Raw genomic sequence first — 16,870 nt, 5'->3', positions numbered from 1 at the left:
AAACCCCGAAACACATAAAACAAACACCCCCTGTCATGCCCTGACCAAACTACAATAACAAATAACCCCCTTTACTGGTCAGGACGTGACAGCTGGAGGCATCTGAGAAGCGTGACTACACCATATATAGGATTACATCCTGTGTCTTTACTTTCTGGCACAGATCACAGGTGGTACAGGTTGCAAATTAAACGCCTCTTTCAATCTGACTGCATCCCTATGTAGTGCTCTACTTTTGACCAGGGCCAATAGGGAATAGGGTGTCATTTGTGAGTAATTAGTATGCTGCTTCAATCAGTCACTGTCAACGGTACATGCCTGGTATCCATGGTGAAGGGATGGGAGTCAACCTCACTGGAAGGGTTGTTATCCAGGCTTTTGTAATGAAGAACATTTCCGCTGTTTGATATGCAGCTATGGGGTAGTCGCGTGCCATTCTTTTCTACCAGCATTTTTCTATCGTGTTGAAAGTCATCAGATGTGTGTACTGTGTGCAACTGTGATCTTGTAGATGAGACAATGTGTGTGTGTGTGTGTGTGTGTGTGTAGACAAAGCTCTCTATTGATCCAAGAGTCCCAAGGCTCCTTTAATGCATCATGGCACAGTCCCTATACCCAGCCCCCTTCCCTAAGCAGCTGCTGCCACTGTCATGGGCGTCATAAGGATTGGACCAAGGCGCAGCGGCTAAAGTGCTCATCTTCTTAATTTATTTAAAGAAAACACTTAAACAAAATTAACAAAACGACGAAACAGTTCCGTAAGGCAACACAGGCTATACAGGAAAACAACCACCCACAAAACAAGAGTGAAACGAACACAACTACATATGGCCACCAATTAGAGATAACGACAACCAGTTGCCTCTAATTGGAGGTCCTACCAAAAACCCAACATAGAAATAGAAAACTAGATTTAAACATAGAAATAGAAAACATATAACCGAAGCCAAAAACACCGAAACACACAAAACAAACACCCCCTGCCATGCCCTGACCAAACTACAATGACAAATAACCCCTTTTACTGGTCAGACGTGACAGCCACATATCTGATACCCTGTGGAGATAAACGGATTATACACCACAGATTATATACCACGAATTATATACCATGGATTATATACCACAGATTATATACCACTGATTATATACCATGGATTATATACCACTGATTATATACCATGGATTATATACCACAGATTATATACCAGTGATTATATACCATGGATTATATACCACGGATTACATACCACGTATTATATACCACTGATTATATACCACTAATTATATACAACAGATTATATACCATGGATTATTTACCACAGATTATATACCATGGATTATGTACCACGGATTATACACCACTGATTATATGCCACTGATCTGGATCCTGTGGATAATTTACATCTCATACCCAGCACACTCCCACAGCGATATACACCGTCTTAACCATAGAATTACATAGAAGATATATAGAAAGTATTCACACCCCTTGACTTTTTCCACATTTTTTGTTACAGCCTGAATTTAAAATCGATTAAATTTAGATGTTTTTGTCACTGGCCTACACACAAAGTGGAATTATGTTTTTAGAAATGTTTACAAATTAATGAACAATTTAAAGCTGAAATGTCTTGAGCCAATAAGTATTCAACCCCTTTGTTATGGCAAGCCTAAATAAATTCAGGAGTACAAATGTGCTTAACAAGTCACATAATAAATTGCATGGATTCACTCTTGTGTGCAATAATAATTTTTAACATGATTTTTGAATGACTATCTCATCTCTACACCACACATACAATTATCTGTAAGGTCCCTCAGTCGAGCAGTGAATCTCAAACACAGATTCAACCACAAAGACCAGGGAGGTTTTCCAATGCCTCGCTAAGAAGGGCACCTATTGGTAGATGGGTAAAAATAAAAAAGCAGACATTGAATATGCCTTTGAGCATGGTGAAGTTATTAATTACACTATGGATGGTGTATCAAGACACCGACTCACTACAACGATACAGGCATCCTACATAACTCAGTTGCCGGAGAGGAAGGAAACCACTCAGCGATTTCACCATGTGGCCAATGGTGACTTTAAAACAGTTACAGAGTTTAATGACTGTGATAGGAGAAAACTGAGGATGGATCAACAACATTGTAGTTACTCCACAATACTAACTTAATTTACAGAGTGAAAAGAAGGAAGTCTGTACAGAATACAAATATTACCAAGATATGCATACTATTTGCAATTAGCCATTAAAGTAAATATTTTAAAAAATGTGGCAAAGAAATTAACCTTTTGTCCTGAATACAAAGCATTATGTTTGGGGCAAATCTAACACAACACATATCTAAGTACCACTCTTCCTATTTTCAAGCATGGTGGTGGCTGCATCATGTTATGGGTATTCTTGTCATCGGCAAGGACTAGGGAGTTTTTTATGATAAAAATAAACAGAATAGAGCATAGCAAAGGCAAAATCCTAGAGGAAAACCTTACAACAGTCTGCTTTCCAACAGACACTGGGAGACATATTCACCTTTCAGCAGGACAATAACCTAAAATACAAGGCCAAGTATACACTGGAGTTGCTTACCAAGATGACATTGAATGTTCCTGAGTGGTCTACTTGTTACAGTTTTGACTTAAATCGGCTTGAAAATCTGTGGCAAGACTTGAAAGTGGCTGTCTAGCAATGATCAACAACCAACTTGACAGAGCTTGCATTTTAAATAATGTGCAAATATTGTACAATCTAAACTCAGCAAAAAAGAAATGTCCTCTCACTGTCAACTGCGTTCATTTTCAGCAAACTTAACATGTGTAAATATTTGTATGAACATAACAAGATTCAACAACTGAGACATAAACTGAACAAGTTCCAGAGACATGTGACTAACAGAAATGGAATAATGTGTCCCTGAACGAAAGGGGGGTCAAAATCAAAAGTAACAGTCAGTATCTGGTGTGGCCACCAGCTGCATTAAGTACTGCAGTGCATCTCCTCCTCATGGACTGCACCAGATTTGCCAGTTCTTGCTGTGAGATGTTACCCCACTCTTCCACCAAGGCACCTGCAAGTTCCCGGACATTTCTATGGGGAATGGCCCTAGCCCTCACCCTCCGATCCAACAGGTCCCAGACGTGCTCAATGGGATTGAGATCCGGGCTCTTCGCTGGCCATGGAAGAACACTGACATTCCTGTCTTGCAGGAAATCATGCACAGAACGAGCAGTATGGCTGGTGGCATTGTCATGCTGGAGGGTCATGTCAGGATGAGCCTGCAGGAAGAGTACCACATGAGGGAGGAGGATGTCTTCCCTGTAATGTACAGCGTTGAGATTGCCTGCAATGACAACAAGCTCAGTCCGATGATGCTGTGACACACTGCCCCAGACCATGAAGGACCTTCCACTTCCAAAGCAATCCCGCTCCAGAGTACAGGCCTCGGTGTAACGCTCATTCCTTCAACGATAAACGTGAATCCAACCATCACCCCTGGTGAGACAAAACCGTGACTCGTCAGTGAAGAGCACTTTTTGCCAGTCCTGTCTGATCCAGCGACGGTGGGTTTGTGCCCATAGGCGACGCTGTTGCCAGTGATGTCTGGTGAGGACCTGCCTTACAACAGGCCTACAAGCCCTCAGTCCAGCCTCTCTCATCCTATTGTGGACAGTCTGAGCACTGATGGAGGGATTGTGCATTCCTGGTGTATCTCGGGCAGTTGTTGTTGCCATCCTGTACCTGTCCCACAGGTGTGATGTTCAGATGTACCGATCCTGTGCAGGTGTTGTGTGGTCTGCCACTGCGAGGACGATCAGCTGTCCGTCCTGTCTCCCTGTAGCGTTGTCTTAGGCATCTTACAGTACAGACATGGCAATTTATTGCCCTGGCCACATCTGCAGTCCTCATGCCTCCTTGCAGCATGCCTAAGGCATGTTTACGCAGATGAGCAGGGACCCTGGGCATCTTTCTTTTGGTGTTTTCCAGAGTCAGTAGAAAGTCCTCTTTAGTGTCCTAACTTTTCATAACTGTGACCTTAATTGCCTACCGTCTGTAAGCTGTTAGTGTCTTAATGACCGTTCCACAGGTGCATGTTCATTAATTGTTTATGGTTCATTGAACAAGCATGGGAAACAGTGTTTAAACCCTTTACAAAGAAGATCTGTGAAGTTATTTGGATTTTTGAGAATTATCTTTGAAAGACAGGGCCCTGAAAAAGGGATTTTTTTGTTGTTGCTGAGTTTAGGTGTACAAAGCTCTTAGACTCACAGTCGCCAAAGGTGATTCTAACATGTATTGGCTCAAGGGGGTGAATACTTATGTAATCAATATACAGTATATTAGTGTTTTATTTTTCATTAATGTTTTACAAAAGTTATAATTTTTCTTATAATTTTTCTTACACTTTGACATTACAGAGTATTTTATGTAGAGCGTTGACACAAAATGCCATTTAAATAAATGTTAATCCCGCTTTGTAACACAACAAAATGTCAAGGCAGTGTGAATACTTTCTGAAGGCACTGTAGAATTACAGGATCTCTAAGGTCTTACCTTCCTCTTGGATTTGAAGACATTACAACGGAACATGTTGCTCTGTCCATCTCTCGCAATGTAACTGAAGATCTTCAATTCCTGGGCGTCATGTGACACATAGAAAATCCTAAATGAGATGGGGAAAATGTCTTGATAATGAGAATTTGATTGATTTCACTTTTAAAGGCCCAATGCAGCCATTTTAAATCAATATCAAATCATTTCTCTGTAATAATTAAGTAACTTACTGTAAAAGTTTTCCATTAAAATTCACAAAAATATATTTTTAGCAAAAACTATTTCTCAATAAATAATTTTGCTAGGACTGCCTGGGAGTGGTCTGAGTGGGGAAGGGGAAAACTGAAAAGTAGCTATTACTCTCTTGGTTATTGGTCAACTAACCAATTTACTGCCTGGTGATGTCACCTGGCAAGCCAAAATCTTCCACCCATGCAAGCTGTTGATTAGAACATCCTATGTAGATTGTATTTTCAGGGGCCTCCCGAGTGGTGCAGCGGTCTAAGGCCCTGCATCGCAGTGCTAAAGGCATCATTACATATCTAGGTTCAATCCTGTGACCGGGAGACCAATGAGGTGGTGCACAATTGGCCCAGCGTTGTCTGCGTTAGGTGAGGGTTCGGCTGGCTGGGATGTCCTTGTCCCGTCGCACTCTAGTGACTTCATGTGGCGGCCGGGTGCATGCATGCTGACATCGGTCGCAGGCTATACAATGTTTTCATCGACACATTGGTGTGGCTGGCTTCGGGGTTAAGCAAGCAGTGCTTGTTTCGGAGGACACATGACTCTCGATCTTCGCCTCTCCCGAGTCCGTACAGGAGTTGGAGCGTTGGAACAAGACTGTAACTACCAATTGGATATCATGAAAATGGGGTAAAATGTACCCCCACCCCCCAAAAATATTATATTTTCTACCAGGAAATAACACTGATCACATTTTCATACTTTACAGTGTTAGTCAAGAAAACTGAATGTTGACCTTACTGGGCCTTTAACTACTCAACCAAAAGTCATCAATGTATAAATATACCCCCCCCAAAAATGTTCAAGGCTCAGTGCAGTGAAAAACAAGATTTTCCTGTGTGTTATATATATTTCCTTTCTACACTGTGAGGTTGGAATAATACTATGAAATTGTGAAAATGATCATAAAGACTGCCTGTAAATTAGGTTATAGACCAATAGGAAAGAGACTTCCCAACTTCTCTTTTTTGACCATTTTAATTGAAAACAATCTCAGTAAGGTACTTCATTATTACCCAGAAAGGATTTGATATTGAGATTTTAAAAAAATGGCTGCATTGTACTTTTAAAAAGAGTGTTATGTTTGAGGACACTTGACCATGTTCTTACCTATAGATGGGGTCTTGTGTTATCATGACTGTGTTGTCATCCCACGCCCACTCTTTCCTCTGGAAGACAACCAGAGAACAACACATGCTGAAATTCACTGCTATGACTTATGACTTAGGGACAGATTCATGAAGTGTTTCACCTAAAATAAATATGGAATTAAACTTTTTTCCGTCTGCAGAGAATCTCAATATGGAGGACCTTGCAGCTTCCATGAAGGACAGAGAGCTACGGCATTCAATCTTTTGGCAAATCAACACATTCCGCATCCATAAGCTGTTCCGCCTCCATATGCAAAGAATGTTGATCAGAAAACTGTATTTTTACATTTTAGGATACATTTTTAAATGACATATTTTTGTTTGCAGCTGGAAGGAACACACTTCACACTGTTGAAAACATATAGCATAACTTTTCTTCACGCGGAAACTGTAGATGTACGGTGCATTCAGAAAGTATTCAGACTCCTTCACTATTTCCACCTTTTGTTTCGTTACAGCCTTATTCCTAAATTAATTCAATCGTTTTTTCCCCCTCATCCATCTGCACACAATACCCCATAATGACAATTCAAAAACAGGTTTTTAGAAATGTTTGCAAATTTATATAAAAAAATACCCAGAGATATACCATTTACATACAGTAAGTATTCAGACCCTTTACTCAGTACTTTGTTGAAGCACTTTTGGCATCGATTACAGCCTCGAGTCTTCTTGGGTATAAGATTGGCACAACTGTATTTGAGAAGTTTCTCCCATTCTTCTCTGCAGATCCTCTCAAGCACTGTCAGGTTGGATGGGGTGTGTCGCTGTACAGCTATTTTCAGGTCTCTCCAGAGATGTTCAATCAGGTTCAAGTCTGGGCCATTCAAAGACATAGAGAGACATACATTTATTTTTTAACTAGGCAAGTCAGTAAAGAACTAATTCTTATTTACAATGAGGAGCAGGAACAGTGGATTAACTGCCTTGCTCAGGGGCAGAAGGACAGATTTTTACCTTGTCAGGCCAAAGAGTTCAATCTTGGTTTCATCAAACCAGAGAATCTTGTTTCTCATGGTCTGAGAGTCATTTAGGTGCATTTTGGCAAACTCCAAGCGGGCTGTCATGTGCCTTTTATTGAGGAGTGGCTTCCATCTGGCCACTCTACCATAAAGGCCTGATTGGTGGAGTGCTGCAGAGATGGTTGTCCTTCTGGAAGGTTCTCCCATCTCCACAGAGGAACTCTGTAGCTCTGTCAGTGACCATCGGTTTCTTGGTCACCTCCCAATCTCCCCCGATTGCTCAGTTTTGCCGGGCAGCCAGCTCTAGGAAGAGTTTTGGTCGTTCCAAACTTCTTCCATTTAAGGATGATGGATGCCACTGTGTTCTTGGGGACCCTCAATACTGCAGAAAGTTTTTGGTACCCTTCTCCAGATCTGTGCCACAATCCTGTCTCACAGCTCTACGGACAATTCCTTCGACCTCATGGCTTGGTTTTTGCTCTGACATGCACTGTCAACTGTTGGACCTTTTATAGACAGGTGTGTGCCTTTCCATATCATGTCCAATCAATTGAATTGACCAAAAGTGGACTCCAATCGAGTTGTATAAACATCTCAAGGATGATCAATGGAAACAGGATGGACCTCAGCTCAATTTTGAGTCTCACAGCAAAGGGTCTGATACTTATGTAAATAAGGTATGTCTGTTAACAATTCTAAAAACCTGTTTTCGCTTTGTCATTATTGGGTATTGTGTGTAGATTGCTGAAAACATTTTTTTTATTTAATCAATTTTAGAATATGGCTGTAACGTAACAAAATGTGAAAAGGTCAAGGGGTCTGAATACTTTCCGAATGCACTGTATGTATCATTGACTTCAGTGTAATATAATAATTGATGTTAGTGTGCATTATGGACACTACACAAGACAGCCAAACTCATACAATGTAAATTGAAGGGGACTAAAAAAAGGTCTCCAATACAATGATAGAATAATTCCTAATAAAGAAGAACGTTTTGACATTCTGTCTTCATCAGGGTGTCATCTGTCGAAGGGGCCTTACCTTTTTCTTTTTTCTCAAAACCACCCTTACACCATCCGCAGACACGATGATGTTGACCTTCTTCTTCTTCATGTTCTTCAATTTGAATTCATACTGTAGGGGTGGGGGGGGGGGATGTCAATTAGATAGATTTGTACATGAAATTGGAATGTCAAATAACCCATACAATTATACGCTATACAGTATGGACTACCATGGACTTTGGTGTCCATTCCTATTCAAGAAGTCAACTGAAACTTCAATTCCTCAACCTTGTCCAGAGATACAGTACCTGATGTAATGGAATTAAAACATGTACCACTAACAGGGAGTGAGTACTAACAAGCAGTGAGTACTAACAGGGAGTGAGTACTAACAAGCAGTGAGTACTAACAGGAAGTGAGTACTAACAAGCAGTGAGTACTATCAGGGAGTGAGTACTAACAGGTAGTGAGTACTAACAGGTAGTGAGTACTGACAGGTAGTGAGTACTAACAGGTAGTGAGCACTTACAGGTAGTGAGTACTAACAGGTAGTGAGTACTAACAGGTAGTGAGTGGTAACAGGTAGTGAGTACTGACAGGTAGTAAGTACTAACAGGTAGTGAGCACTTACAGGTAGTGAGTACTAACAGGTAGTGAGTACTAACAGGTAGTGAGTACTTACAGGTAGTGAGTACTTACAGGTAGTGAGTACTAACAGGTAGTGAGTACTAACAGGTAGTGAGTACTAACTGGGAGTGAGTGGTAACAGGTAGTGAGTACTAACAGGTAGTGAGTACTAACAGGTAGTGAGTGGTAACAGGTAGTGAGTACTAACAGGTAGTGAGTACTAACTGGGAGTGAGTACTAACAGGTAGTGAGTACTAACTGGGAGTGAGTGGTAACAGGTAGTGAGTACTAACAGGTAGTGAGTACTAACAGGTAGTGAGCACTTACAGGTAGTGAGTACTAACAGGTAGTGAGTACTAACAGGTAGTGAGTGGTAACAGGTAGTGAGTACTGACAGGTCGTAAGTACTAACAGGTAGTGAGCACTTACAGGTAGTGAGTACTAACAGGTAGTGAGTACTAACAGGTAGTGAGTACTTACAGGTAGTGAGTACTTACAGGTAGTGAGTACTAACAGGTAGTGAGTACTAACAGGTAGTGAGTACTAACTGGGAGTGAGTGGTAACAGGTAGTGAGTACTAACAGGTAGTGAGTACTAACAGGTAGTGAGTACTTACAGGTAGTGAGTACTTACAGGTAGTGAGTACTAACAGGTAGTGAGTACTAACAGGTAGTGAGTGGTGACAGGTAGTGAGTACTAACAGGTAGTGAGTACTAACAGGTAGTGAGTACTAACAGGTAGTGAGTGGTAACAGGTAGTGAGTACTAACAGGTAGTGAGTACTAACTGGGAGTGAGTACTAACAGGTAGTGAGTACTAACTGGGAGTGAGTACTAACAGGTAGTGAGTGGTAACAGGTAGTGAGTACTAACAGGTAGTGAGTACTAACAGGTAGTGAGTGGTAACAGGTAGTGAGTACCTACAGGTAGTGAGTACTAACAGGTAGTGAGTACTAACAGGTAGTGAGTACTAACAGGGGTTTGTTGGGCTATGTGTTTATGTAGAGGGGTGTTTGTTTAGAGTGTTCCAGGGTTTTTGGTTATGTTCTATGTTAGTATATTTCTATGTTCTGGTCTAGTCTTTCTAGTTCTATGTTTAGGGTTATTGGTTTGACCTTCAATTGGAGGCAGCTGTTCTTCGTTGCCTCTGATTGAAGGTCGTATATAGAGGGGTGTTTTTTGTAATGGGTTTTGGTGGGAAGTTGTTTTTGCATAGCTGTGTGTAACCTGCATTACTGTTCGTTTTCTTGTTTTGTTTTTTCAGTGTTCAAATAAAAGTTAAAATGAGCACTCAACCCGCTGCGCCTTGGTCCACTTCATACGACGACCGTTACATATGGATAGGCCTGTAGGCTTAGGTGTCCACTGTATGATATTCATATTTCAATAAATCCATTTTAAAAAAGGAAGAGACCTTTGGCCTAACCCCAGAGAGATAGAGATACTGTTTGCCGGTGGCATGCTACGACACCGACAATTATTTCTTTACGTCAGACAGCTATTGCGTCTGCTATGCAGATATAGACGTATAGAAGTTAAGCATTATATTGTAAGATTATAGGAGTAACTCTGGTAGGCCTGAAAAAGTATTCCTCAAGTTCAAATGTTGGAGTCATTTGGAGCGCCGGGGCCCACTGCCTTCGTATCACAGGCCTACAGTAGCTAAAGCTTAATAATAGCCACACCATTCCAAACTTTCACCAACATTTCTAAACGCTATTAAGGTAATATCAAAAGTAAGTCAAGCCATTGTTTACAGGGAAAATACGAGCAGAAGAGCGAATGTAAACCAGGGGAATAAACACACTACCCTCCCTGTGTCCACCAGAATAAACACACTACCCTCCCTGTGTCCACCAGAATAAACACATTAATCTCCCTGTGTCCACCAGAATAAACACACTGCCCTCCCTGTGTCCACCAGAATAAACACATTAACCTCCCTGTGTCCACCAGAATAAACACATTAATCTCCCTGTGTCCACCAGAATAAACACACTGCCCTCCCTGTGTCCACCAGAATAAACACATTGATCTCCCTGTGTCCAACCGGAATAAACACACTGCCCTCTCCAAAGAGAAAAAGTACGTTTGACAACCCTTCCCTATTTTGGACCACCCCTCCCCCAGTAAATTTCGATCTGTCCCTAACAGGTAGTGAGTACTAACAGGGAGTGAGTACTAACAGGGAGTGAGTACTAACAGGGAGTGAGTACTAACAGGTAGTGAGTACTAACAGGTAGTAAGTACTAACAGGTAGTGAGTACTAACAGGGAGTGAGTACTAACAGGGAGTGAGTACTAACAGGGAATGAGTACTAACAGGTAGTAAGTACTAACAGGTAGTGAGTACTAACAGGGAGTGAGTACTAACAGGGAGTGAGTGGTAACAGGTAGTGAGTACTAACAGGTAGTGAGTGGTAACAGGTAGTGAGTACTAACAGGTAGTGAGTACTAACAGGGAGTGAGTACTAACAGGTAGTGAGTACTAACAGGTAGTGAGTACTAACAGGGAGTGAGTACTAACAGGGAGTGAGTACTAACAGGTAGTAAGTACTAACAGGGAGTGAGTACTAAAGTATTTCGCATTGATATCCCTACAAGACACCATCTGCTGCTGAGAGTAAATCAAAGTTTGAGTCAACACAAAGGCTGAAGAAAAGTGGTAAAGTCAGATTGTAGAGCTGGTAAAGTCTCCAACAAAAAAGTTCCCCGTTCCCCCCCAGAGTGCATTAGAAATGAAGGAAGACTCAGTAGTGTGCACCACTTTTATCCTTCCCCTTCATTAGTTAGACTTGTTAGAAGTGTTCCCTCTGCCTGTACTGTAATCTAAGGGACCAGACATCAGGACCAGACCTCTAAAAGAAACATGTTTTTCCCCAAATTAGGAAATATATCAGAAGTCCAATTGATCAAATGAGGACTTTTATCAAATTAGCATTTTTCCACCTCTGATCTTCAACCAGAAGACGAATCAGGATCCTCTCATGTCAGAGGTTTGAAGCTATGTCCTACTGCCTTTCTCTCCCTGTAAAATAGAATGGTATTCAGACTGGTTTTTTTACACTAATTGGTTGACTTTTTATCTCCTTTTTAGTATCGGACTATGGACTATTTCATGGACTGTACTACTGTTTGAAATATTTCACTGTATTGCTGTTTGACTGTATTGTCTTGCTGGCTATATTATTGTATTTTAATATATCCTGTGCCTACCAGCAATAAATGCCCCACTGGGATGAAAAAAGTTTATTAAATTTGTAACCTACAAAGTTCCACGGTTCCTTCCTTTACGTTGTAGATAGCACCGTTTTCCCTAAGAATGTAGTGAATACACTGTAAAAGCCAATTTTATTTACCCAATCAAGTGAAATTTACAATCAAATGTATTTACAAAGCCCTTTTTACATGAGCAGGTGTCACAAAGTGCTTCTACAGAAACCACAGGAGGTTGGTGGCATCTTAATTGGGGAGGACCGGCTTGTGGCAATGGCTGGAGCTGAATAGGTGGAATGGTATCAAATACATCAAGCACTTGGTTTCTATGGGTCCTCAGATCATCAAAAGGTTCAACAGCTGCACCATCGAGAGCATCCTGACTGGTTGCATTACTTATGGCAACTACTCAGCCTCTGACCGCAAGGCACTACAGAGGGAAGTGTGTTCAACCCAGTACATCACTGGGGCCAACCTTCCTGCCATCCAGGACCTCTATATCAGGCAGTGTCAGAGGAATGCCCTAAAAATTGTCAAAGACTCCAGGTATCCTAGTCATAGACTGTTCTCTCTGCTACCGCACAGCAAGTGGTACCTGAGCGCCAAGTCTAGGTCCAAGAAGCTTCTTAACAGCTTCTACCTCAAAACCATAAGACTCCTGAACAGCTAATCAAAGGGCAACCCAGACCCCTCTTTTATGCTGCTGCTACTCTCTATTATCTATGCATAGTTACTTTAACTCTACCTACATGTACATATTACCTCAATTACCTCAACTAACCTGTGCCCCCACACATTGACTCTTTACCGGTACCCCCTGTATATAGCCGCCCTTGTTATTTTACTGCTGCTGTTAAATTATTTGTTACTTTTATTTTCTATTTTCAATTTTTTACTAAACACTTATTATTGAATTTTTTTCTTAACTTCTTAAAGCATTGTTGGTTAAGGGCTCGTAAGTAAGCATTTCATTGTAAGGTCTACACGTGTTGTACTTGGCGCATGCGACTAATAACATTTGATTTGATTGTGATGCCATTCCATTTGCTCCGTTCCAGCCGTTATTATGAGCCGTCTTCCCCTCAGCAGCCTCCTGTGACAGAAACCCAGCCTAAAACCCCAAAGAGCAAGCAATGCAGATGTAGAAGCTAGGAAAAACACCCTAGAACGGCTGGGACCTAGGAAGAAACCAAGAGAGGAAGCAGGCTCTGAGGGGTGGCCAGTCCTCTGAGGGGTGGCCAGTCCTCTTCTGGCGGTGCCGGGTGGAGATTATAAGAGTACATGGCCATTAAGGCCAGATTGTTCTTCAAGATGTTCAAATGCTCATAGATGACCAGCAGGGTCAAATAATAATCACAGTGGTTGTAGGGGGTGCAACAGATCAGCACCTCAGGAGTAAATGTCAGTTGGCTTTTCTTAGCCAAGCATTCAGAGGTTGAGACAGAAGGTGCGGTAGAGAGGAAGAGAGAGAGGGAGGGAGAGACTTCTCAACGATATTGTATTGATCATCAAGAGAAGTTCCCTTTCTGTGTACTACTGACAATCCGTTACATTTACTAGTTACCTATCCGAAATTGTAATCCGTAACGTAACTTCTGGATTACCCAAACTCAGTAACGTAATCTGATTACTTTCCTTTAAGAGGCATTAGAAGACAAAGGATCCATCAAACACATTTGGTGTGTCACCATAGTGGTCTCTGACTTGTGGTCAGACTCGATTAAGAGGAACAAACGCATTTTTCAACGCTGAATTGAATGTCATTGAGAAAACAGAAAGATGTCATAATCTCTTTTTTTGCAAACATCGTTTATGAATTGAAAAGTAATCCAAGAAGTAATCATCTAGTTTTTCAAAAGTGTCTGTAATTTGATTACAATATTTTTGCTGTTAACGTAATTGATTACTGTTAGAGTTTTTAGTTATCAGATTACATGTAACCCTGACTATTGATTACCAGGACCCAAACTGTGGAAGGCTATTTCTAAAGGCTACTATATTTTGGGGTTTTCTCTCTGGACAATTTTATACTGAACAAAAACATAAATGTATTTCCCGAGTGGCGCAGCGGTCTAAGGCACTGCATCGCAGAGGTTTCACTACAGACCATGGTTCGATCCCAGGCTGTGATGGAGCCGACCGGGAGACGCATGAGGCGGTGCACAATTGGCCCAGCGTCATTAGGAGAGGTTTTGGCTGGGCCGAGATGCACTAAATCAAATTTTATTGGTCAAATACACGTACTTAGCAGATGTTATTGCGGGTGTAGCGAAATGCTTTTGGCGGGCCGGTTGCATGCACGCTGACTACGGTCGCCAGTTGTACGGTGTTTCCTCCGACACATTGGTGTGGCTGGCTTCCGGGTTAAGTGAGCAGTGTCTCAAGAAGCAGTGTGGCTTGGCAGGGTCGTGTTTTGGAGGACGCATAGCTCTCGACCTTCGCCTCGCCCGAGTACGTATGGGAGTTGCAGCGATGGGACAAGACTGTAACTACCAATTGGATATGATGAAAAAGTACAACAAAAAATATATATACATATAAACGCAACATGTAAGTGTTGGTCCCATGTTTCATGAGCTGAAATAAAAGATCCCCGAAATGTTCCATTCGCACAAAAGCTTATTTCTCTCAAATGTTGTGCACAAATATTTTTGCATCCCTGTTAGTGAGCATTTCTCCTTTGCCAAGATAATCCATCCACCTGACAGGTGTGGCATATCAAGAAGCTGATTAAACCGCTTTACACAGGTGATTAAACAGCATTACACAGGTGCACCTTGTGCTGGGGACAATAAAAGACCACACTAAAATGTGCAGTTTTGTCAAACAACAACAACATGCTGACTGCAGGAATGTCCACTAGAGCTGCTGCCAGAGAATTGAATGTTAATTTCTCTACCATAAGCCACATCCAACTTCTTTTTAGAGAATTTGTCAGTACTTCTGACCGTCCTCACAACCGCAGACCATGTGGGGGGGGGGGGGGGGGGGGTTTGCCGAGGTGTATTTCTGTCTGTAATAAATCCCTTTTGTGGCGAAAAACAACATTCTGTTTGGCTGGGACTGGCTTCCCAAGTGGGTGGGCCTATGCCCTCCCTGGATCACCCATAGCTGCGCCCCTTCCCAGCCATGTGAAATCCATAGATTAGGGCCTAATGAATTTATTGCAATTTACTGATTTCCTTTTATGATGTGTAACTCAGTAAAATCTTTGAAATTGTTGCAAATTACGTTTATATTTATGTCAGTAAAGTTTGATTATTACACAGACTAACAGCTAAACTGGTAGAACTCTTTCCTCATTTCATTTTCATTTAGGCTCGATTATTTTGTTAATTTTGGGGGGGACTGAAGTTAATTGAACACTACAACTAACTAAAACTGAGACTTGATTTAGAATGTTCAGAGACTATAAGTTGTTTTGATTCTGAATCAGCTGATTCAGTGAATAAACATGATTATTTTCATGATATTCCTGTCTTATTTTTCTATTAACTGTATGTGTTTAGTGCTAGCTGACTAATATAGTTTGACCTGAGTAGTGCAGTAGACATGAAGACTTAGGTTAGCCTTTAGCTCAACAACAGCTTCTATTACCATCAGACTGTTGATCAGCCATCACTAACCGTCTACCAGGTGATGCACACACACACACTCACTCACAAAAACACACAAACAAGCTATCACAAACACACGTACACACACACAAAAACACACACACAGCCATATTATAGAGAAATGAAAACCACTGGACACTTCCCGTTTCACACTGTGCATTTAAATACCTTATTCTGGACATTGCTCATTCTATTATTTCTACTACTGTACATTGTATTTTAGTTACACTTTTATACACACCACATATTTATTCATATACTGGACTCTGGACATAGCTCACTAACATATCTACTGCTGCATATATCATTCTTAGTATATCTACTGCTGTATATATCATTCTTAGTATATCTACTGCTGTATATGTCATTCGTAGTATATCTACTGCTGTACATATAATTCTTAGTATATCTACTGCTGTATATATCATTCTTAGTATATCTACTGCTGTACATATCATTATTGGTATATCTACTGCTGTATATGTCATTCTTAGTATATCTACTGCTGTATATATCATTCTTAGTATATCTACTGCTGTACATATCATTCTTAGTATATCTACTGCTGTATATGTCATTCTTAGTATATCTTGTGTAAATTCATCTGGTGTATATATGTATAGACTGCATCTGGATCACTGTTACAGTGCCATCTTTACTTATCTATTGTTCACCGAATACCTTTTAATAACTTAGAAATTGCATTGTTGGTTAGAGCCTGTAAGTAAGCATTTCAGTTTAAAACCTTAGGGCCTTGGAGAGGTGATTGGGTCGAGAAGGGAGAGACGTCTCGGCGCACGTGAGAAATACATTTTGATTTCATATTTGAGTTGTTATTTAGGTTCGTTACGATTTCTTTCTCATTGTGTTCTCCCTTAACATTTCACGGCATTGTTAGGATCCATTCGTTATTTTTTCAATTGTTTAAGCACAATTTTGAAAACAGGGTCCGGTTTGTCAAAACACTACACACAATTTGCACAACCCTACACCAAAGTAGCACAGCACTTCAGATCATTTGCAAAATGGAAAACTTTTGTCAAAACTATACACAACTTCATAAAAACAATATTTTGTTACCATACGAAACACACACATTTCATATGACTTCAATCTTTTTGAACCAGTTACACACTGCTGTTGCTAACCTAAAACACTTTTAGCAAGTCTAATTGTCAGTGATTAGAGTACTGTAAATGAAGTACACAGAGAAAGTGCAACTATACAAACACTACACAAGACCAATGCTGCAGACTGAGGAAAATATCATTTATTTCTCTCCATATACCCAAATCAGTCAACATGTCAACATGGAGAATCACAACAAAACATGTCCCAGTTTTCATGCTACTACAGTAGTGTGCATAACACTGTTAGCTCAGCAAACAGACAAACGTAAAATACTGTATCCAGTACAGGTTACAATTACAGTAAATAACAACAAACATAAAAATAATCTGAAAAAAACGGACAATATTGTACAGAAAATAC

General features: G+C 40.8%; 1 protein-coding gene across 1 annotated transcript in view; it reads right to left on the bottom strand.

Moving 5' to 3' along the window:
• LOC115170087 (carboxyl-terminal PDZ ligand of neuronal nitric oxide synthase protein-like) overlaps positions 1–16,870 on the bottom strand; it is a 53,433-nt gene that overhangs the window by 14,892 nt on the left and 21,671 nt on the right. The window contains exons 3-5 of the mRNA XM_029726355.1: positions 7,960–8,052; positions 5,913–5,971; positions 4,560–4,668 (exon numbers count right to left, since the gene is read on the bottom strand). Coding sequence (XP_029582215.1) covers positions 4,560–4,668; positions 5,913–5,971; positions 7,960–8,052 — 261 coding nt within the window. The remainder of the gene's footprint in view (positions 1–4,559; positions 4,669–5,912; positions 5,972–7,959; positions 8,053–16,870) is intronic.

The sequence above is a fragment of the Salmo trutta genome, chromosome 31 (genome assembly GCF_901001165.1).
Source record: "Salmo trutta chromosome 31, fSalTru1.1, whole genome shotgun sequence".
Lineage (NCBI taxonomy): Eukaryota > Metazoa > Chordata > Actinopteri > Salmoniformes > Salmonidae > Salmo > Salmo trutta.
Note: the sequence above shows the minus strand (reverse complement) of the source record. Positions and strands in the feature narration are given on the sequence as shown.